Genomic DNA, 23,514 nt, shown 5'->3' with positions numbered 1-23,514 from the left:
AGAAAAGATGCTCACCAACATTAGCCATTAGAGAAATGCAAATCAAAACCACCATGAGATGCCACCTCACACCCACTAGGATGGCTATTATAAAAAAGACATAATAAAAATTGTTGGCAAGGATATAGAAAAATACCATAAAACCTTCATACACTGCTGCTGGGAATGTAAAATGTTGACCGAGCAATTCTACTCCTAGGTATATACTGAAGAGAAATGAAAACATATATATATATATACACACACAAATACTTGTACACAAATGTTTGTGGCAGTATATTCATAATAGCCCCAAAGTGGAAACAACAGAAATGTCTATGAATTGATAGACAGATAAATAAAATGTATATCCATAATAGTAGAACTTTATTCAGCAATAAAAAGGAATGAAGTACTGATACTTGACACATGGATGAACCTTGAAATCAGTGTGCTAAAAACACCCCCCAGAAAGCACAACTATGGTTGCTTAGGGCTGATGCTGATAGATGCATTGGGGGGTGATGGCTCTGGTTGTGGAATTTCTTTTTTGGGTGATGAAATGTTCTAAAATTGCGCTCCGTGAAAATCTATTTAAGTGAACACCTTAAATAGGTGAATTGTATAACGTATGAATAATATCTCAATAAAGCTGTTAAAAAAACTCTTGAGGGTCTTTTTTATACATGATCAGAGAATATATCTGTGACAGCTGAAATGGCATTTTTAACGTTTCCAAAAACTCTTGCCTAGTCTCCATGTCAACAGGGATCTTTCTTAGCAAGTGGTTGTGCCAAGCATCCTATGAGAATATTATGAGGAATTTTCTTCCATGGGAAAGCTCCCTTAAATAAATAATTAGCACACAGTAGAATTGACAACAGAGACTTAAAATTGCATTCATATAACTGGTGTTTCTGAAATTCTGAAAGCCTTGCAATTGTTGCTTTAAGAAGATTTCATTCTGGGTAACTCTAGTTACGCACTGTGTTTCCTCAACAGAGAGGCCTGAATTGAAACACCAGAACTGTGAAGGTTAGGGTTCCCAGGGATTTAGACTTGGAAACCAACAATGCTGCAGGTCATGACATGTCCTGATGTCCACTTCTGACTGCTTTGGGAATAACCGTTTCTCCTTATATATGTTTAATCGCATAAAGTATGGTCTCAGGATCAGTAGCAGCTGCAGCATCTGGAATTTGTTAGAAATGCAGATTTCTAGCACCTAGTCCAGACCTACTGAATCAGAAATTCCGAGGAGTGAGCCCCAGTAATCTATGCTTTAACAAGCCCTCAGAGGTGATGTACACTACAATTTTAGAATACTGGTAAACAGGATTTTTCTTAGCTTTGTTCTGTGGCAATGAATTATTCTCCACCAGGCAATCTTTATTCTTTTCTGAATCAGATAAGTTCTTTTTTCTCTTTTGAGTTCAAATTTCTAATAATCTTATCCTGAGAGGTGCTGATAATATTGTTGCCCAGAAAGAACTGGTGGAATAACAAACATCCTACTTCCTGTTGCAGTTCTAATGAGTTTACCATTTGATTTACTTAGTTTTTTTAAAATGAAGTTTCATCTTAAGGTCCGAATATGTTATTTCTGAAAGAGGCTGAATTTTCACGCAAGATTGCAGCATCTTGCACAAGCCACTGTGTTGGAACATCCTCCTTCTTTCATAGGAACAGCCGATTCTACCATGAAGAAGCATTGGACACCAAATGGGCTCTGCTTGTGAACAGACTTGAAAACAACAGGCTAGGTACCTTGAACTCTCTCTCATCACATAGATCTTGTCTCCAGTCTCATCTTTGTTCTAAGGTTCCACAGGTTCTCTTCTTCTCTGTGCAGGGTATCTACACCTTCAGAACTTGGATTCTTTACTATGGAACCCCAATTTCCTTAGCAAGTCATTCTCTGGAATCAGTACTAGGCCAAGGGTTGTTCCTAACTGGGAAAAGGTATAGCAGGGATAACTTTGTAATGCTTGGATCTTCTCTTCAGGGTGATTTTGTCAGTGGTCTTGACTGAGTCAGGTCCCTGTCTTCCCTGGAATGAATATCTAGCTCTTCATTTCTGAGACCTAATCTGGATTTTACACCCCTCCATGTTGATTTGTAAAGCAAGTTTTTATAAAACAGGTAAGGTTTTTGATCAAATGCATTGATAAGAATTTTTAATTAATCCTTTGTGAATTTCCTGTAATTGCACCTATCATTTGTAGCTTTAATCACACTCGTAAAACTGGCCTGGGACATGGTAATTGAAAGATATGATGGCAGTAAAAACATTTTTTTATTATGGAAATTTCAAGCACATAAAAAAATTAAAGAATAATAAACCTTATGTTTCCTCCAGTTTCAACGTTTTTCAAGACATGGCTAATTTTGTTTTATCGATACACCCACCCACTTACTCCTCCATTCCTTAGGATTATTTTGAAGCAAGTCTCATGTGCCATAATATCTCACCTTAAAGAATTCAGCATATATCTCTAAGATAAGAACTCTTTAGAAAGCATAACCACAGTACCATAATCACATCTAAAATATTAACAATAATTCCTTAATATCATTAAATATCTAGTCAGTGTTCACCTTCCCGTAATTAAATCATAACTGCCTCTGAGTGTGTATGTGTGTGTATGTGTGTTTAAATGCAGTATGTTTAAAACAGTACCTAAATAAAGCTTATACAGAGGTTAATTGATTTGTTTAAGTTTAATCTATAAGTTTCATCCTTCATTTCCCCTTCCCCTTGCAAACAAACAACAAACAAAAATATGTCGTTGAAGAAACCAGATTGTATGTCTTGCAAAATTCCTCATACTCTAGAATTTTCTAGCCTCAATATCTTAATTATCTTTTAAACTTCTTCTTTTGGACTCTTGTCATTTAGTCATCTTTTCATTTTTGTTAGCCTCTAATCTGGTGGTCACTGTCCCATATTCACTAAAGACTTTTTACCTGGCTCATAGCATTCCTTCCTCTCCATTACATGTTTGTTCCAGTGGTCTATTAACTGTGTCCCAGGCATTGTCTTGCTACCATCTGAGATGACATAACTCAGGTCCAGGGTCCATGTAGCCATCCAACATCCTAACCTCACAGTTCTTTGACCTCTAACCCCAGTGGACACCATCTCATCTCTTCCTCAGTCACCTATTCTCATGGCCAGCCTCAGGACATTGCCGTCACTTGGAACCATTCATTAGAAATTTTAACTAAACTTTGATCACAACTTCTTTCATCCTTCTTGCTGTGCTATACCTCTAGTCCAACTCCATCTGCTCCCAAAGAAATGCAAGGTTTCCCCTTTTCTTCCAGTCTATAAACCCTTTCTTAGATCTCTTCTTCTTTCCAGAATGACTTTACCAACAGCCTCAAAGGCCTTGCATCTTCTGTTCTATAGCAATCATCTGTAGCTCAGGTCAACCTCACAACTTATTTTCTGTGTTCCTACAGAGATAGCAGGAAATCCTATAGTAAACATCGATATCTCAATATCTCCCAACTGTATTTTGGCTTCCTCTAGTTAGTTCTCTCTCTCATTTCTTATAGGAACAATTTCCATTTTTCTCCAGTGCCTCCTGAAAACTCATCACTTGAATTCTCAGCAGGTATTATAACTCCATTATTATCAATAAATTGGAGATTACATCTGTATATATAAAAACTAGAATTGTATGCAATGCTTCATTCACTCTATTAGTAACTTTCGCTATATTAAAACTCTATATCTCCTTGGTTTCCATGTCATGTTGCCACTTTTTTCTACTATTATTCTTTCCCTCCTCTCTCGACTATTCCTTCTCATGGGCTCCTCATCCTATCTTTCTGCCCTTTAAAAATTGGTGTTCCTCAAGGTTTCATATATCATCCACCTGTTCTCTCTTCCTCTACTATTCATTATTCCTCTACGATTCCAACAACTCCCATGGTTTTACTTTCCAATTCAATGTAGATGATTCCCAAATCTCTTATTTCTAATCTACATTTCTCTCTAGAGTTTCCTACCTATATATTAATAGGTCTCCACTCTCATAGCTGGCAGGCACTGCATATTCAGTGATATCTTTCTGTGACACATTTCTTCTTTCACATTTGCCCGTTGTTGATACAACTGCCCCCTCTGGCACCCAAGCCGAAACTGGGAGACAAAACCAGTTTCCTGCTCTCCACATCACCCTTTATCTCTTCAATCTACCACCTCTATACTAATTCAGGCTGCCATCATTTCTTACACAGAACGACTACTTCAGTAATCTTCAAACTAGGCTTGGTGACTACGGTTTAGTTCTCTTTGAATGCCTTCTTCTTACTGCTGTCAAGATCTGAAAGGCCCACCAATTCCTTGCTAACACCTTCCAGCAGACCCCTGTACTCTCTGGGAGAAAGCACAAGTTTCCTTAGGTGCACACTAGGATGACTAGGTTTCTGGTTGGCTCTCCAGGCTTTTCTTTAATAATTTTCTATATAAAATATTATGTTCTATTAATAACACAGAGTCTCTGTTTCTTAGAACCATTTCCCAAACTTGGCCATTGTTACTCTCTAAACAAATAAATCTAATCATAATTGGCTGGTTAACTTTAGTAGAAATAGGTACAACACAGTCCTTTAAAAAATACCTTACCTTTTCTTCTTTACAACATTTAATAAGAATTAGCTTATGGAAAGAACTTAATTCTGGATGCCAAGAATCATGGCTTGTGTTGTCTTTTTCCTTTATCATTAATTGCTCTTTATCCTCCATTTTGGAATAGGCTTCCCTTTCCTGTGGGTTAATGTAAGTCTCAAAAGATCCTAGAAACATAATTTAAAAAGATGCTTTATAATTGCAGTTGTTTCAACTTTAAAATTAAAAAAATATATTTTGTAATTTAAAAATCTCTACATTTACTATCAGTTTTTCCTACAAATGTAAATATGTTAAACTCCCCCTACTCAACCTAATTAAAGAGCCAAGAATTTAAAATTGGATCAGAAAAACACTTACAAAAAGCAAAGCTAAAACAAAATAACAAAGAAGTTAAAAATAAAAAGATGCATAGAAACAAATTAATTAAATGTGAGCAAAAAGAAAATTGAAGTGATAAGACTAACATTGGATAAATTAGAATTCAAGGCAAATACAATTAAAATTGGACAAAGTAGGTCACTTATATTAAAATACAAACCCCATAATAAAAACACAATAAAATGAACCTACATGTTCTAGATAATAGCATAAGAATACATTAACCACTATAGTCCTTTGTATATGTCTTCTTATTTAACTGGTCCATAAAATAGAAACATAATTTTCTATTTGATGCAGTTATTCAAGAACATTTTATTTTTTTCCTAATCTTTATTTAAAATCAAATAAACATATTAGGATCCCAGAAATTCTGGTCATGTAGACTTTAAACCACCCCGTTTACTGTGTAGACTCAAATAAGTGTTCGTATTGAAAGTATAAGAGTAATTACTAAAAAATAGAAATAGAATGTAGAACTTCAAAGTAGTAGAGAGGGAAATAAAAAGAATTTGGACAATATATTTGAATGCAAAAAATAAGAAAAAAATGAAACAAAGAAAAAGCCTGCTCCCTTCGCCCCCGCAAAAAATCTCACAAAATAAGATGATAGAAATAAGTCCAAATAGATTAGGCTTTCTTAGCCTCACCTCAACTGACATTTTGGGCCTAATGGTTATTTGTTGTAGAGGGTTGTTTTGAGCATTGTAGGATGCTTAACCACATCCTTGATCTCTGGCTACTAGATATCAGTAGCACTACCCCGAATTGTGGCAACCAAAAATGTCTTCAGACATTGCCAAATATCCTCCGGGGGACAAAATCTTCCCCAGTTAAGAGTCAATGAAATAGATCAATAACCATAATACATATAATTGGATTAAAACTTGTCTGTTAAACAAGAGAGACTCTCATCTTGCTTAAAGCAAGAACAAAATCTCATTCAAGGTACATTGAACACATGATGGTGACACAAAAGAGTTGAAAATGAAGAGTAGAGAATATATAGAAGGGGAATACTAACCAAGAGAAACCTGCTGTAATAATGTTAACATTAAAAAACTATATATTTTTAACACCTACGGCACCTGGTATTCCTAGGTGGTCTCCCATCTACTAATCATACCCGATCCTGCATAGTTTCTGAGATCAGACAAGATTGGGCATGTTCAGGGTGGCATGGCCGTAAGTAAAAAATATTTTCAAGCAAAAAAAGCACTATTCAGAGTAAAAAGGAGTATTATTTAATAAAAACGGAACAATTTACTAGGAAGATAATAATCCTAAACCTAAATCGTGTGCTTAACATCATAGTTTCACAAAATATAATGGGAAAAATTTCATAATTACAAAGAGAAATTGTCAATCATTGTGGTATACTTTAATATACCTTTCTTAGAAATTGACAGATCAAGTATAAAAAACATTAGTAAAATAAACACAATAAAAGAATTCGATGAACCTTAAGGACATTATGCTATGTGAAATAAGTCAGCCATAGATAGACAAATCCCATATGATCTCACTTATACATGGAATCTAAAAAAACCCAAACCAAACAACAACAACAAAAAACCCCAAACTCACAAATACACAGAACAGAATGGTAGTTGCCAGAGATGGGGGTGGAGGGGTGGGCAAAATGGGTGAAGGGAGTGAAAAAATACAAACTTCCAGTTATAAAATAAATAAGTCCTGGAGATGTAATGTACAGCATGATTACTATAATTAATAATATTGTATTGTATATTTGAAAGTTGCCGAGAGAGTAAGTCTTAAAAGTTCTCATCACAAGAAAGAAAATTCTGTAACTATGCATGGTGATGGTTAACTAAACTTACGAATTCATGTCTTGCATCCGAGAAATGACTCATATGAAATAACTGACATAAACTGAAGTCTAATTACAAAGAATTGATTTCATGCAAACCATGAATATAATTTCCATATTATAATTAAATTATTAAAAGATAGTCTCCTCAAATCCTAAATGCTTTCGAACTAATAAGTGTACTTTTAGAATTGAAAAAGATACATGTTAAAATTGTTGGGAAAATTAATATAGAATGTTATAATTCAGAGCAGTCATTATCTCTGGGGAAGAGGATAAGGGTCCAGCGAAGAAGTATGAGGAGATTCTGGGAGGCTGGGAGTATTCTAGTTCTTGATTTGGGTAGTGGCTCATAAGTATAGTCAGTTTTTGAAAATTAAGTCAACTTCAATTTATGCACTTTTCTGTATGTATGTTATTCAATAAAAAGGTTAAAAAAAACCTATGAGATGTAGCTAAAGCAATACTTAGAGGTACATGCATACCCTTAAAATGAGTATAATAGTAAACATGAAATACTGAAAATTCATGGGCCAAGAATTCAACTCCAGAAATTGGGAAAACAAGTAATTCACAATTTCTTATTAATGAAGAAATCTCCTAGTGAAAAATATTGATATTGCAGAAAAGGTTAAAGGAGATATTCAAGTTAGGATTGATGAGCCTATTTATAACCTCCTATAGCAGATCTTTTCTGCCATATTACCTAAGCGAATGGGAATAGGATGTAGCAATATATATTTTGTAAGTCCTGTAAAAACTGGGAATGATTCTTCTAAGTCACAGCAGGAGAACCACATGGGACTAAGCAGCCAGGGAACGTCAGGCTTAGGCGGATGTTCCTATTAAAAAACAAAAAGAAAACAAATAATAATTCACAAAGACGACCACAAAAAACATGCTTCTACTTTGTCTGAAAAATCGAGCTCTGAAAGCATGTTAAAAATAACCATTTACCCAGGACGAGTAATAAGATATGATGAAATACAAATGGTGTGGAATCAATTCTACCTGTAGACCTTTGCATGGAAGTGCAGTTGATGAAAGCTTTCAGATTGACACTGCAGAAAGCAGTTTATCTTGAAGGGTTAACATTAGATCTGTTACGTCTACTTCCAGCCTGTTCTTCAACACACCACATCAGTCTCTCCTACCCCCAAGTATTCTTATGATATTTTTTTTTTCTGGAGAACTAGTCTTCAAACCAAATTTCCAGATGTTCTCACCTCTAGGAAATGGAGAAAGCTGAGTAGAAGACCAATATCAGTAGCAAGACAAGTGGCAATCTTATTCTAGCTGAGTTGAGTGTATGTCTAATTATTTCATATATCCCTAGAAATTTCTGGGAAAAGTATTGTGCCATCCATCAATATTCCACAAAACACTTTCATGTTAGTAAGCAGTTTCAAAAGAGGCAGAGAAACAGCTCTGATTGTATGCTGAAACTAGTTCTTTGAAAATTTCACGAATATTTGCCTGAGGTTCTACACTACATTTTAAAATAGCTTTATTGAAATAGAATTCATATACCAAGCAGTTCACCCATTTAAAGCATGCAATCTAATGTATTTTAGTAAATTCACAGATATGTGAAACTATCACCATAGTTAATTTTAGAACATTTTATCTTCTCAAAAAATTCCATATACACTTTAGCTATTACCCTCATATCTGCCCATTCCCACTGGCCCTAAACAACTACTAAATTGCTGTTGGTCTCCATAGATTTGCCTATTCTGGATATTTCATATAAATAGAATTTTATAATATGTGTCTTTTGTGACTGACTTCTTTCACTGAGCTTAATGTTTTCGGTGTTGTTTTTTGGTTTCGAGGCTGTGTTATATATTAGTACTTCATTCCTTTTAATTGACTACTATCTCATTGCATGGATAGTCATGTCATTTACCCACTTATCAGTTGAGGGACATTTGGGTTGTTTCTACCTTTTGGCTATTATGAATAATTCTGCTATAAATATTTATGTCTGAGTTTTTGTGTGGACATATGTCTTATTTCCCTTTGATATATACCTAGGAGTGGAATTGCTGGACCATACAGTAATTCTACATTTAATTGTCTGAGGAGCTGCCAGACCATTTTCCAAATTAGCTGCACTATTTTATGTTCTTGCCAACACTTGTTATTATCTGTCTTTTTGATTCTAGTCATTCTAGTGGGTGTGAAGTAGAATCTCTTGTGGTTTGATTTACTTTTCTCTGATAAATAATGATGTTGAACATCTTTTCACATGCTTATGTATATCTTCATTGGAGAAATATCTACTCAGATCCTTTGCTCTTTTTTAAATTTGGTCATTTCACTTTTTATTTTCTAGTTGTATGAGTTCTTTTTATTTTTTAGATACAAATCCTTTATCAGATATGATTTGCAAATATTTTATCACACTCTATGGGTTGTTTTTTTTATTTTCTTGATAGTGCCCTTTGAAGCAAAGTCCAATTTATTTTTTCTTTTGTTGATCATGCTTTTGGTATCATATCTAAGGATCCATTGTGAAATCTGTGGTCATAAAAACTTACCTCTATGTTTTCTATTAAAAATTTTAGTTCTTGCATATAGATCTTTGGTTCATTTTAAGTTATATATGGTCTGATGTAAGAGTCCAATTCCATACTTTCCCATGTGGCTATCCAGTTGTCCCCGCACTGTTTGTTGAAAAGACTTCTTTTCCCAATGAATTGTGTTGACATCTTCATCAAAGATCAATTGACCATAGAGACCTGGTTTTATTTCTGGACTCTCAAATTTGATTCCATTTATCTATATATCTATCTTTATGCTATTATCACACTGTCTTGATTACTGCTGCTTTGTAATAAGCTTTGGGATCTGGATCTTTTGCAATTCCATAAGAATTTTAGAATAAGCTTGTCAATTTTTTACAAAGAAGTCAGCTGGGATTCTGATAAGGATTATAGTGGATTTGTAGATCAATTTTGGGAGTATTGCCATCCTAACACAATTAAGTATCCAATCCACAAATGTGGGACGTTTCTCCATTTATTTAGGTCCTCTAATGTCTTTTGACATGTTTTGTAGTTTCAGAGTATAAGTTTGAACTTCTTTTGTTAGATTTATTTTTAAGTATTTTATTTTTCTGATGCCATTGTAAGTGGAATTGTTTTCTTAATTTCATTTTTATCTTGTTCATTGCAAGTACAAAGAAGAAATACAAATTAATTTTGTGTATTGATCTTGTAATTTTGCTGAACTTGTTAAATAATTCTAATAGTTTTTTAAAGTAGGTTCTTTAGTGTTTTCTATATACAACATCATGTCATCTGCAAATAGAGATAGTTTTACTTCCTTTCCAACTTGGATGCCTTTTATTTCATTTCCTTGCCTAATTGATGTGGAAAAAATCTTCAGCACAATGCTGAAAAGAAGTGGTTAGAACAGTAATCCTTGTCTTCCTTCTGATCTTAGGAGGCAAGCATCCAGGTTTTCACCACTAAGAATGATATTAATGTGGGTTTTTGTACATATCCTTTATCTATTTGAGGAACTTCTCTTCTATTTCTAGTTTGTTGAGTGTTTTTATAATGAAATGGTGTTGAGTTTTGTCAAATGCTTTTTCCGTGTCAACTAAGATGATAATGTGGTTTTTCTTTTTATTCTATTGACTTGTTGATCTACTGACAGGTAGCACTTATGATAAAAATGTAAAATACTAGTATTAAGATACTAGGAACTAGTAAATAAAGTAACTAGATAAAAGATATCCCCCAAACACATTTCTAAAAATATCAGTCAAGAATCATTAATCTAAATTTGAAACAGGTACCTTTTCTAACCCTGCAGGACCTCGGAGAAAGAAATTCCATTCAGCATCAGTTAAGTTTCCTTGCTGACGCATGATCTCAACACAGAGCATAAAGCTGTAGATGAGTTTATGTTGTTCAAAAAGTCCTCTAGAAACATTGACATATGCAGTTAGGAGGGTTTGTTCCAGTAGTATTTCCATGCGCTTCTGTAGATCATCTGTCCTTGCAGAAGTTTCGATTGTTGTATTGAACAACTGTGGGAAAGAGAGCTCTATCAATGTCTCTGATTTAATTGAATTTCTGTGGAAAAAAATAATACCTGCTCCATCTCCAACCCATATTCTGTGAGCAAACAGTAGTACAGGAGATGAGTACTATTCTATGAAAAGTCCAGAATTCATCCCAAATTGATATGTGATATTTGTTTTCTGTACTCCCCTTTCTATCCCTATTTTTCAGAAATGAACCAATGCCAAACTCTTGACAACATTCAAAAGGCATTATTTTGATGTGAGACAGGAAATGTTGAAAAATAGAGGTGAGTTGGCAGAACCAGTGTTTTCATATCCTCATCAGATTTGACAATCATTTTGAAGTGAGAGATGTAAGGGCGAGGTAAGGTCATGTGTTCTTGGCACTTCTCCAAGATAATTATGAGGGTATGAGAAGAATGTGCTAGAATTTTCTTTGAAATTTAAGAGGAACCAGTGTTAAAAGAGACTTCCACTCTGCTTCCTGCCTGGAAGCGTGGCCCCTGACTCAGAGGTGCCCCACATTACAAGGACACTGAGAAGGCAGCAAAGATGGTGGCATCAAGGGCTGAGACATGAAAGGGCCAGAAGTAGCCCTACCCATTTCCTGCAACCTACAAGTAGCACTGGGGAAAGATCTAAAAATTCTCAAGGGCCTCAAGCTGTGTAAGGAAGCTGAGTAGAGCCTGAACTCGTGGGCCTGCCAGGAAGCAGTGGGGCAAGGGGATTTTGCAGCAGAGACTGGGAGAGTCTCATGAGGGACTTGAGGGGCATGTGGCTTCAGTTTCAAAGTATTCACAGCACAAGAGGCAAAGGTGCGAGGTGAGGCAGGGCCTGCCCAATCCCTGAGCCAAGATGCACTGCTTATGGGGAGATCAGACGATCAAAATAGACTGGAAGCTGGAAGCCAGCAGAGGACCAAGGTAGATCAGGGCCAAGAATTATACTCCACTCCTCCCTACAAACACTGTACTGTTGTTTGCGGGCCTCCCACGTACCCACCCATCCTGCTAACAGGATGGAGCACAAAGGGAAAAGAGCCCGGCTGTGTCAGTCTCCTCACTGAAAGATATTGCTCTATTCTCCAACTTTCAAAGAGCTTGAAGAAGCATACACTTATTTTAGAGAACTAGGAAAGCCCTTGCTAATTCTTTCCAAAGTTTGGTCAACAAAGTGTAATGGAGCTGTTACTTTAATACATTCAAAAGAAAAGAAGATTGAACTTTCTTTAACAACCTGGCAAGAAGCAGACAGGCTAAAATCCAGTGAAGATGTGTTAAGTTTCGTGACAAAGTAAAACATAGCAAATCTTGATACATCCTAAATAATTTCAGTGTGAAATGGAATTTGGATGGGTTTGGTAGAGGCTGGCCAGGACTGTCACCTACTAATATTGTATTGTGTTTCTAGTTTCCCTTCCAAACATCAAAACTCCAGTGCTTTGATGATTCATCCTATTTATCCCTTTTTCTGTTAGCCCATGATATTTTCAGATAATCTTCATTATTTCTTGATAGAGATTTAAAAACCTTGAAAAGCATAAGTTACAGAGCACTCAGGATGAGAAAAAGTGTTATGAAGTCATTTAGGTGGAAATAAAAAATTTTCTAATCCTTACTTTGCTTGGTTTAATATGTGCCAACTAAAGAAGGGGAGAGAGACGTGAGAAGGGTGAATTCCTGACTTTGGGGACTGAGATTTGATCCCAGTACAAATGGCTTCTAAAGGCTACCAAAGCAAATGCACATCTTGTTGAAAGAGAGCCCAGGCACATCTAAATGACACGACTCTCATTTCTCTGACATCTTCATTTACACTCCTTCCTGTAGCTCCTATTGCTGCTGGACCCCTACCAATATCAAGGGTACTAAACAAGATGTCTAGAGGAAAAAATGAGCTTTGTCTAGCGTCATAAAAACAGTTTGAATATTTCAACAGCTTTTTTATGGAGAAATGGAAACAAACTCTTCATTCATGAAACACTAATGAACTATTCTATGGTTCTAAGCACCACGGGGGGACAGGGATGGGTGAAGTTTCATTACTGCCTTCTTAGAGGTCAGACTCAAGTAGGAAAGAGAAGCCCACCACCCAAGGCCATATGGTATAAGTGCCATATGAAACATAGCAAATGTGTTGGATGTAAGACCAATGCAAATTGTTTGTTACTCCTCTCATTGAGGAGTGGAGTCTAAATCTCCTCCTCCCGAGGCTAGCCTTGACTCAGTTGATCAAGGGATTGCAGCAAAAGTAATGATGCATGACATCCAAGGCTAGGTCAGAAGAAGCCTTGCAACTCTCACCTTGGTTTCTTATAACTTTTACTTTGGGGGGAATGCCCTCTTGGGACCCATTGCCATGTTGTGAGAAGCCCAAGCAACATGGAGAAGCCACTGTAGGCCACTGTCAACAACCCAGCCACGTGAGTGAGCCATTTTGGATGTCCAGTCTATCTGAGCCTCCTGATGACTACAGCTTCAGCAACAGGCTGCATTGGAGAAGGTGACATTTAAGCTGGGAGGGAGGGCATTCTAAACAGAGGGAGTGCCATAAATATTAAGTGCTTAGTAAGTCTATGGAATATGAATGACCAATTTGGCTGCTGCAGAGTAGTGGGAAGTGTGGTTCGAGACATATAGGACAGGGACAGGTTGGATGTGGCTTTGGAGTGTGGACTGTGATTGACAGGCAATATCTATGAAAAATACACTTAGGACCCCAAGTGCATGGAGCAGCGTTTTGAAAACACTAGGCCCAGGCTGGCCTGACTTCCAGGGCAGATAATAGGAAGGAAAGACGTGTTGCAGGGAGAAATTATATCTACAACTCTCCACTGTTTTCTACTGTAAATGGCACATATGGAGAGGTCTTTGCCTGTTGAGTTGTATTATGGGTATGAGCACAGATGATTAGAAGCAAAAGTAAGCAAAACTGGAAAGAGAACAATACAGACAAGAATACTAGGAGCCGGTAGATTGAAAAATAGCCAGTGAGGCTGTGTGCGGGTGGGCTGAGAGGGAGAAGTCATTGGTAGCTGAGAGAAACTCTGGAGGTGCAAAGAGAGGACCACTGGGGATGCTTGGTAAGTTCTGCTGTATAATGAGTAATGCAAACTTTCTTTCTCCCCTGGAAGTCTTTAGATGAATTGATATTACTTGCCAAAGATTTGTGACATTAAATTTGTTTTTGGGAGCTATGGAATGTTGCCACAAAGAGGACAAGAGGCAAAAATATCCTATTCATGAGAAATTAGATGAAATTTAACTGTGACTATGAGGCCAAGTAGAGAGACCATAAATAAAATGAGAAAGTCTCACAGTAATATGGTGAAAGTGAGAAAAGAACAAAGAAAAGGAGACTGGGTCATGTACAGTTCCTCTAAATAAAAGCCAGGGGTGGGAGAATAGCCAGTAGTGTAAAAAGCTCTGGAACAAAAGATACAAACCAATTTACTTAAGCAGCAGTGCTGCCAGAGACTTGAGATACAACAGAGAAAACTCTTCATAGTGGATACAAAGCTGGATTACTGTAGAGAAAGTATAAAGAAATAGTAAGGAGCTATGACTCTTATGAGAAAAAGAGAAAGACAGGCAAGAAGGAAATCAAGCAAGCTAGTTAGTCGAGGAAACCAAGAGAAAGTCTCTTCTTCCTCTACAGAGTGTTCTGAGCTTATGGGGCCCTCGAGTCTTTAGGAGACATGGCAGGTGGAGCCGCTCTTGAACTAAATGGCTGAATCCAAACTCCTAGAGGGTTTTACTCAATAACTAGACTCATGATTTGTCTGAGACAGGAAGAAATTCAACAGGGTTTAAAGGAAAACCAAAGAGAGAAATTTCACTGATAATAACACTTACCTGTTTAAAATATTTTAATGAATACTGATACATAGGATCTATTTCTGAGAGGCTTGCAATAACGAAGTACATAACGGAGCCTTGAGTGGCTATTGGACGGTACTTCTCACGGGCAATGTTTATCATCACTTCAGTGGACTCTGCTTCCTTCAGCCTGATTTTAATGGTACCAGAAGTGATCTGAATAAATATATGAAAACAAATTTTTGAGGATCTGTTTCCAAAAAATGGTGAGAGTTTTGGAATATATCCAGCTAGGTCTAGGAAAGAAATAAAGATATGATGAACTAGTGATTATGATGGGGGAGGAACCCAGACAGAATGACTGTCTCCAGGCTTAGTAGCCTTCTACTGACTGAGCTGACCTCCTTTCCTTCCAGAATTAGGAATAGCACATGCAAACAGGCAATACAAATAATTGCTATGAAAAAACTGGAGTAGTACTTCTCTGAGACTCGAATCTGAGGTACTTCTGAAATGGAAACACAACACAGTACTCCCAATTGCTCTCTGATTTCCTCATGAGCTGTCCTAAATTATCCCGGATTCACATAGTGAATGAATATGAAGGCGGAAGGCACATCTAGATCTTTTGGAACACTGCCCAAAAGAGGTGGGTAGAGAGAGGCTGGAAGGAAGTGGTACCACACCCCACTCTGAAATAACAAGGAATTCTATATTGTCATGGGGAAATTTGAGGATAGAAGCTGTTATTTGCGAAGGGTTATAAACCTAAGTAAGTTAGAGATGTTTTCAAAGTCTTTGCTGTTCTTTTGATTTTCCGTACTTTGGGTCTGCGGCCCTGGGGAGCCTTTTGGTCAGTGGGCTTTCCCGACTCTGTCTCCCTCAATCTCTCTATGTTGCTGGCTGTCCTTCTCTCCCCTCCTGCCACTCACTTTTTTTTTCAGCTGTGGATATCCCAGGGTTGGAAGGTCCTTTGTCTCTAGAAAGTCAAAGATTCTAGGACAAGGATCATGAACAATAATATGGGAACTGCTGCTCAGAGTTTGCTATGTGAAAGGGAGAGATAAAGGGGACCATTAGGTTTCTGTTGAGATTCTCACTACCCAATAGAAATATAATGTGAGGCACATATATAATTAACTTTTTGAAGTTTATTAAAAGTAAAAAGAAGCAAGTGAAACTAATTATAACAATATATTTTATTTAACCTAATGTTATCCAATATATCTCGACTATATCAACATACAATTCATATAAAAATTATTGAGATATTTTTACATTTTTTTTGAAATCTGTTTTATATTTACACTAACAATACACCTTAATTCAGACTAGCCATATTTCAAGTGTTCAATAGCCACACATGGCTAGTGGCTAAATCTAGACTGTTCACCCCAGTCCATCAGGAAAGGGAAGGTGGGACTGAGTACGAAGCTGTGTCCAGAAACCAAAGGCTCAAACTCTCCCTGTAATGACCCCTTAAGAACCTGAAGGGACAAGAAAGGGAACAGTGGAGTGAGAGACCTCAATATTAATACTGGATTCACCTGAAGCTTTTATATATGAGTAGGAAAAAGGAAGTTGTTATAGGAGCAGTTGGATCATGGAGACCCACTCACAAACAATTTTTTATCCCTTGGAGAGCTTCAGACCCTGATAATGCAGAACCCAGGGCTAAAGAGAAAGCAAAGTGGACTGTCTTCTTTTTGCCTGATAATATCAGAAGACTATATACCTCAATTGAGTTTAGTAAGTACTTATAGATATGCCCTAGACACCTGAGGCTTTGGAAATGGTTGGGAAATATAATACACCTTTTTAAATGAGGGCTCTGGGAGTTTAGGGGTGTGTTAACTATGGGCAGGAATATAGCCCAGGAGCATCAGTCCTGTCTCTACCCTACAGAAAGGATATCTCCAAAGCAACTCCTGGCAAACAGTTAAAAAAAACCAGCTTATAGATGAAGAAGGCAGTCTATCTTTGCTCCCTATTGAAACCATGATAAAATTACAGTAAAGGAATTTTAAAAAACAGTGTGAACCCACAAAAATAGGAAGAATGAAAGAGGATATATCAATTAAATTTTGGGAATTGGAAAGCAGATAGAAGAGTGGTAATAACTTAGTGTCCAGGAAAATAGATTCCTAAACTGGCAAAGGGGAAAGCCAAAAATTCACCCAATTTGTAAAACAGAGTCCCCATCAAAGGCTTAGGAATTAGTCGCATCCAGGGCCACTAGGAATGGGAAGTGCCTGGAATAAGGATTCGCTGATAGACTCCCAGGCTGCCTCTTCATACCACCCAGCTGAAAAATAGAGGTTTCTATTTTTCTATTATAGAGCAAAATTTTTATTTTAATGGAAGAAAGCCAGGCACAATTGAGGACCAGATTGAGGGATCATACTGAGAACAGAGAGATTAGGTAAATGTATGCACACTGGATGTGAAGACCCTAGCTCCTCTCCTTTTCTCAGCCCCCAAAATATCTGCAGCCAGATCTTTACACTTCCAGGCAATGTAAACACTGAGTGTTTAATTACAATCAGGATATAACTATAGTGGGGTACTGGGGGATGGGAAGGGTGTATTTGTGTGTTAGAAGTATAGACAACTGTTAATGTATAAAAGAAAAACTCAAGAAGTAGGAATATGAGTCTATTATTTAGAGGAAAGATATAAAAACCTAAATAACCAAAACAAAAAAGAGATGAAAGTAGTTGTCTCTATGAAGGGCATCGTGGGTGGGTGGTGGTGGGGGCAGAGAAGGCAGGAAATGCTATTTTTTATAACAAACCTTGTAGATATATTTTATTCTTTAAACAATTTGCAAGTAAATCTTTGATAAAAAACAGGTTAACAACCGACTCCCAGAAATGAAAAACCCAAGGAAGAATGAATGAAAAGAGGATAAAGAGACTGATAAACAGGCAAGCAAAGAGAGGAAAGAAATGGGGGACCCTGAATTACTTGTTTATTATAGTTTCAATACTGAGATCTCAAGAGACTGTAGGATATGAAGCATAAACCATTTCTGGCATCAATGAAAGGCAAAGACATCATGTACTTTCTGTCAAGGAATTTTTTAGTAAGTTATTTTATGTTTCTCATGAATGGATAAAAATCATTTTATAGCTTGTGTTCCCAGTACACTTTTAAAATTATGATCTGAATCTGAGTAATAATTCAGTGCAGGATGTACATTTAATGTAAAACTTCATCTTACTATCAACACATTTCTATTGAGCATCATTTATGTTCAAGGCATCACGCTTAACCCTTAGAGAAGGCATATCAAGATGAACTATTCGCAGATTGCCACTACATGGAATTTAACAACCTAACAGAAGAGATAAGACATGTAATTAGGTAACTATGACATAAAGTCAACAGTGACAAATGCTATAATAGAGGTTCAGATAAGGTGCTACAGGTGTTCTAAGAAGGAAGAGTTAATTCCAGCTGGGAATACCAGGAGGCTTCCTGGAGGGGTGACATTAACATGAATATATAATTATATTATTCCTTTCGACTTATATCTTTTTCCAGTTTTTTACATTACACATTTTATTTAAAAAATACAGACAAGAGGAGCCATTGTCTACAATTTGTCTATTCTCGCTTTGGTTGGTGCCAGCCAGGCACACTCTTTTGCATGCCGCTGGCAGCCCAGGTATAACCACCATTCTTTCTTTAAAAGACTTTGTAGGAACCCTAGAAAGCTGTAGTTGTAATCTTTGAAGCAACACACTTTTTACAAATACTAAAAATATTTTACTTGCCTTTGAATCCTGGAGTGTGTCAATAAGTTCTTCATTGTCCAGAATATTTCCTTCAGATGTAAAGAGCATTCTCAGGATTTTATCTTCGATAGCTTTCAGCTGGTTTTTATCAGCGTTGATTCTCACAATGAGCTTAATTCTTTGTTCTTCCAACTCGGGTTTCTCAAGTCGCACTACATCACTAGAAACAAAGTTTGAATATCTATATTATGGCATTGTCAGTGTTCTAAAGTTGCAGGTATATATATCTATATCTATATTTATATCTCTATCTATCTATCTATCTATCTATCTATCTATCTATCTATCTATCATCTATCATCTATTTATCTATCTATCTATATCTACGTAGCTCTTTTTGCTCCGTGCTACTAGCTAAATCCTAATGCGCAAGGCCCCTTTTTCGCTAGATTTACATACATAGTGGCTATTCACTGAAGTACATATTAGTTCTGATTCTTGTATTTAAAAACGTACACCCTATCACAGTTCCCATAGCTTTTGCTCACTTTCTCTTAGGAAAACCTGCTCAATATTTGATCTCTCTAATCATTTAGTTTTTGTCTCTATTGCTTGTTTGTGCCAGGCTGAAAATGGTGCCTGGAACATTCTTTTCACACCAACATGGGAGATTCTGAAATCCCATCACCACCCTGATTCTTGATTGCATCTAATAAAGGGGCTTTACCTCTGGCAACCCTGCCCTCCTCATCTAAGTGTGTGAACTTTGTCTCCTTTTATTTGTCCTCTGGTAATTTGCTCCCAGCCCTTTGTTTGCAGGAATGAATCTTTATTAAGCATCACTCTGTGTGAGGCACCCTGCCAAGGGTTTTATGCGGATTCTCTCTTAATCCTTTGAATGGTCTTATTAGGTGGACAATGTGGTTACCACCCCAGCATGCAGATGAGCAAACAGACCCTAGAGGGCCACTTCCTGAGGTCAGGTGGCTTTGAGAGGCAGACTGGGCTAGTATCTGAGTTGGTTGGCTCCAGGGCACATACTATTACTCACTATGATGAACTGCTTCATATAATAACCCGTTGTTTATTTATTACGTACATGCTGAATTTAGAAACTTTCAAAATTATGTGAAGGCCATAAAAAATTATCCCCTCAAATTCATTTGTTTAAAGAATTTTTTCAGAAGAGAGAAGTATAAAATATAGTTCAGGGATTCTGCACCCCGTGGCTGTCTCAGTGTTTCCCGTTCTTGTCAGGACACTTCTCGTCCCTGGCAGTCTGGCATGCTGACAGCTTGGTGACACAGCTCAGCTGAACTTTTCATGGGAACAAACTGATATGCAAAATGTTTAGCTATGTCCTTAGAACATGTCTATAAAATGTGGTGAAATACTCTTTGTTTGGAAATAAGTTAGCCTAGCAGAAGTTAAGCAAGTTAGCAGTTGGCAGAATAGATTCTTAAAATGAAGGAATGAGACTTAAACTCATTAGTGATAACAGGAGTAAATGGGGATAATCTTGACTCAAACATTAAGGATTATATTTACTTTGAACATGAGTCTAAATTATATTTTTCTTTAGAGTTAATGAATATATATATACACATATATACTTATTCATATATACACACACATACATATAGTTTTTAACCAACATCAATGTTGTTATTTGAATAAATATTAAAATTTTTTCCCTCCTAAACCTCTTGGCTAACTCTAGGAACTGTAGAATGACTGACGTCATTTACTCGCTTAAGAATGGAAGCCCAAGTAAAGGGAAGAGGCAGGGCTGGGATGCAGGCCTTGTCCAAACCATGGACGAGAATTAGAGTATAGCCCTGATTGCCTTGAAAAGACTGTGGGCAAGATCAGCTGCTGTGAAAAGTGATTAAAGATGTAAAGAACTTGGCCGTTTACTCTCATCTTTATGACTGAGGGTTCATGAGTGGTGCTTTCTATTTATATATTAAAATTTTTCTTTGTCAAAATTTCCAAAAAAAAAAACGATGAAAACTTTTGTTCCCCATACTTTTTTTTTTTTTTTTTATAACAATTGATCCTCCAGACCTGATTTGGTTACAGTGAAATTGATGATGGTAACTTTAATGCACACCTAGAAAAGAAGCATAGAGTACATAAAAATGCTTAAGTTCAGACCAATAAAATAAGAAGTACATTCTTCATTAGAACATGGCTCATTATTACCCAGCTGGATGTATCTCAGGTCTAATCGTGAATATACTCACCCACCCCCACACACACCAAGTACACTATGTCTTATAAAATCTTAATATGATCTTCCCTGCCAGTATGAGTTCTTGTTCCTCAAATGCCGTAGGTGAACCAGCGAAGGGTTAGAAAGAAGCAAGGTTATAGAATCAATTGCTTGAGTTCAAATTCCAGGTGCACCTTTTAGTACATGTATGGTGTTAGACAATTCATTCACTCATGCTGAGCTTTGGGTTCCTAATATTTAAAAACTGGGATAATGATAGTAACAACTCATAGGGTATTTGTGAGGACCAAATAAGGTAATGAAATCACTTGGTTATAGTGACTTACAGTTTGGCCTGGTTAAGATATTATTAATAATAAGTAGAGCTTTACATATTTTGTGTCATCACAATATTTTTATGAAATTTGTTGCTATAATACTCTGACATTACTTGAATACGTCAAAAGCAAAAAGAATAAATATAATAAGAGTAGGTGTTTAAATGTCATATATCTCACACATTATTCTTATTTAATCTTTATAACATATCCTTTAAGTAGGCTTTCTCTCTACTTTATAATTAATTGACTTGAGAATCCAGGAAATGAAATAATTTACCCATAGTCACAGAGCTAGGAATGGGTGAGAGGTGTGATGCTCTTTCTCAAAAGTTAAACGAGACATCAAAGGTTGTAAGTCAGCACATTTGTAACTTTTAAATTCTAAAATGGGACTTGGGGCATGCACTCTGGCAGTGGCTGTTTAGTTAAACCCCTTGAGGCTTATAGAAAACCCTAACCTAGGCTTAAAAATAAATTTATTCGGGTGACATTGGTTAATAAAATTATATAGGTTTCAAGGATGTAATTTGATGATATGTCATATGTATATTGCATTGTGTATTCACCAGCCAAAGTCAAATTTCCTTCTGTCACCATATATGTGACCCACTTTACTCTTGTCTACCTCTCTCCCCGCTTTCCCTCTGGTAACCACTAAACTGTTGTCTATGTCATTGTGTTTTTGTTTGTTTGCCTTGTTTGTTTTTAGCTTTCAGATTTATGTTCCACATATAAGTGAAATCCTAAGATTCTCAAGTTTTTCTGTCTTTACTTCACTTAGCATGATAATCTCAAGAGATATCCATGTCGCAAATGGCAGTATTTCATCTTGTGGCTGAGTAATATTCCCTTGTATATATGTACCACACCTTCTTTAGCCAACCATCTATCAAAGGGCATTTTGGTTGTTTCCATGTCTTAGCCACTGTGAATAATGCTGCAATGATCATCGGAGTGCTTGTATCTGTATGGCTAAATGTGCAAATATTGGAGGTGGATATCCGGAAGATGGATTGCTGGGTCATATGGTAATTCTTTTCTTAATTTTTTGAGGAACCTCCATACTATTTTCCATAGATGCTGTACCTATTTACATTCTCACCAGCAGTGTATGAGGGTTCGTTTTCCCCCACAACCTCTCCAACACTTGTTATTATTTGTCTTGTTGATAATAGCCATTCTAACAGGTGTGAGGTGGTATCTCATTGTGGTTTTGATTTGCATTTCCCTAACAGCTAGTGAAGTTTAATATCTATTTATATGTTTGTTGGCTATTTGTATGTCTTCTTGGGAGAAGTCTCTGTTCTGACCATTTTTTAATTGGGTTGTTTATTTTTTTGTTGTTGAGTTGTATGAGTTCTTTGTCTATCAGACCCTTATAGGAGGCGTTGTTTGCAAATATCTTCTCCCATTCGGATGGTTGCCTCTTTGTTTTGTTGATGGTTTCTTTTGCTGTACAGAAGCATTTTCATTTGATATAGTCCCAGCTATTTTTGATTTTATGTCCCTTGCTTTGAGGTCAAATTTATGAAATCTCTAAAACCAAGGTCCATGTGTTTAGTATCTATATTTTCTTTTATACACTTTATTGATTCAGGTCTTCTACTCAGGTCTTTGATACATTTTGAGTTAATTTTGGTATATGATGACAGCAGTCTAGTTTTATTCTTTTGTATGTGGCTTTCCAATTTTCCAGGCACCTTTTATTGAGAAGGCTTTCTTTTCTCTATTTTATGTTTTTGGCTCCTTTGTCAAAAATCACTTGCCCATACATATGGGGGTTTATTTCTGGGCTCTCAATTCTATTCCATTGGTCTGTATGTCTGTTTTTCTGCCAGTACCATGCTGTTTTGATTATTGTCTCTTTGTAGTATAATTTGAAGTCAGGCAGTGTGATACCTTCGGCCTTGTACTTTTTTCTCAGGATGGCTTTGGCTATTTGTGGTCTTTTGTGCTTCTATACAAATCTCACAATTTTTTGTTCTATCTCTTTAAAAAATGCCATTGGGATTTTGATGGGGATTGCATTAAATATGTATATTGCTTTGGGTAATATGGCCATTTTAACTATGGTGATTCTTCCAATCTATGAACATGGAATATCTTTCCATTTCTTTGTGTCTTCTTCAATTTCTTTTAATAATGTCTTGTAGTTTTCAGTATACAGGTTAACTTAGGTTTTTAATGACATTTTCCTCATCTTATTCAGGAACTATGTTGATTTCATTCAACCTGAACACATCTATGAAGACAAGTGCTATGAGAAATTCGGTAATTAAAGTAAAAATGACACTATTTGAAAGGGTATACGTAAGGATTTTTTTTCAGTGTGTGTAGGGAAGAATCAAGTTCTGACTTGTGAAGTCCCTTCCCTGATTACATGGACCCTATTAGAGAAAGGGAGACCTGCTGGGCTGTAAAGACCTTGCAGAGTGTGCAGCTTTGCCTGGAGCTGTGGCAGCACCGAGGGTTTTGGGGGTGGAGTAGCTCCTTGGGGACCCATTCTGGGAAGGGAGAAAGGTGTCCCAGCT

The 23,514-nt window shown here is 36.6% G+C and overlaps 1 protein-coding gene across 1 annotated transcript in view; it reads right to left on the bottom strand.

The window, feature by feature from the left end:
- The window catches only part of DNAH6 (dynein axonemal heavy chain 6), a 236,789-nt gene that overhangs the window by 59,371 nt on the left and 153,904 nt on the right, over positions 1 to 23,514 (bottom strand). The window contains exons 57-62 of the mRNA XM_039852518.1: positions 20,475 to 20,540; positions 18,467 to 18,649; positions 14,724 to 14,903; positions 10,639 to 10,872; positions 7,537 to 7,672; positions 4,616 to 4,785 (exon numbers count right to left, since the gene is read on the bottom strand). Of these exons, the coding sequence (XP_039708452.1) occupies positions 4,616 to 4,785; positions 7,537 to 7,672; positions 10,639 to 10,872; positions 14,724 to 14,903; positions 18,467 to 18,649; positions 20,475 to 20,540 (969 nt within the window). The remainder of the gene's footprint in view (positions 1 to 4,615; positions 4,786 to 7,536; positions 7,673 to 10,638; positions 10,873 to 14,723; positions 14,904 to 18,466; positions 18,650 to 20,474; positions 20,541 to 23,514) is intronic.

This window comes from Pteropus medius, unplaced genomic scaffold (genome assembly GCF_902729225.1).
Source record: "Pteropus medius unplaced genomic scaffold, Ma_sr-lr_union100, whole genome shotgun sequence".
NCBI lineage: Eukaryota > Metazoa > Chordata > Mammalia > Chiroptera > Pteropodidae > Pteropus > Pteropus medius.
The sequence above is the reverse complement of the archived record's forward strand: the minus strand, read 5'-3'. Positions and strand labels throughout refer to the sequence as shown.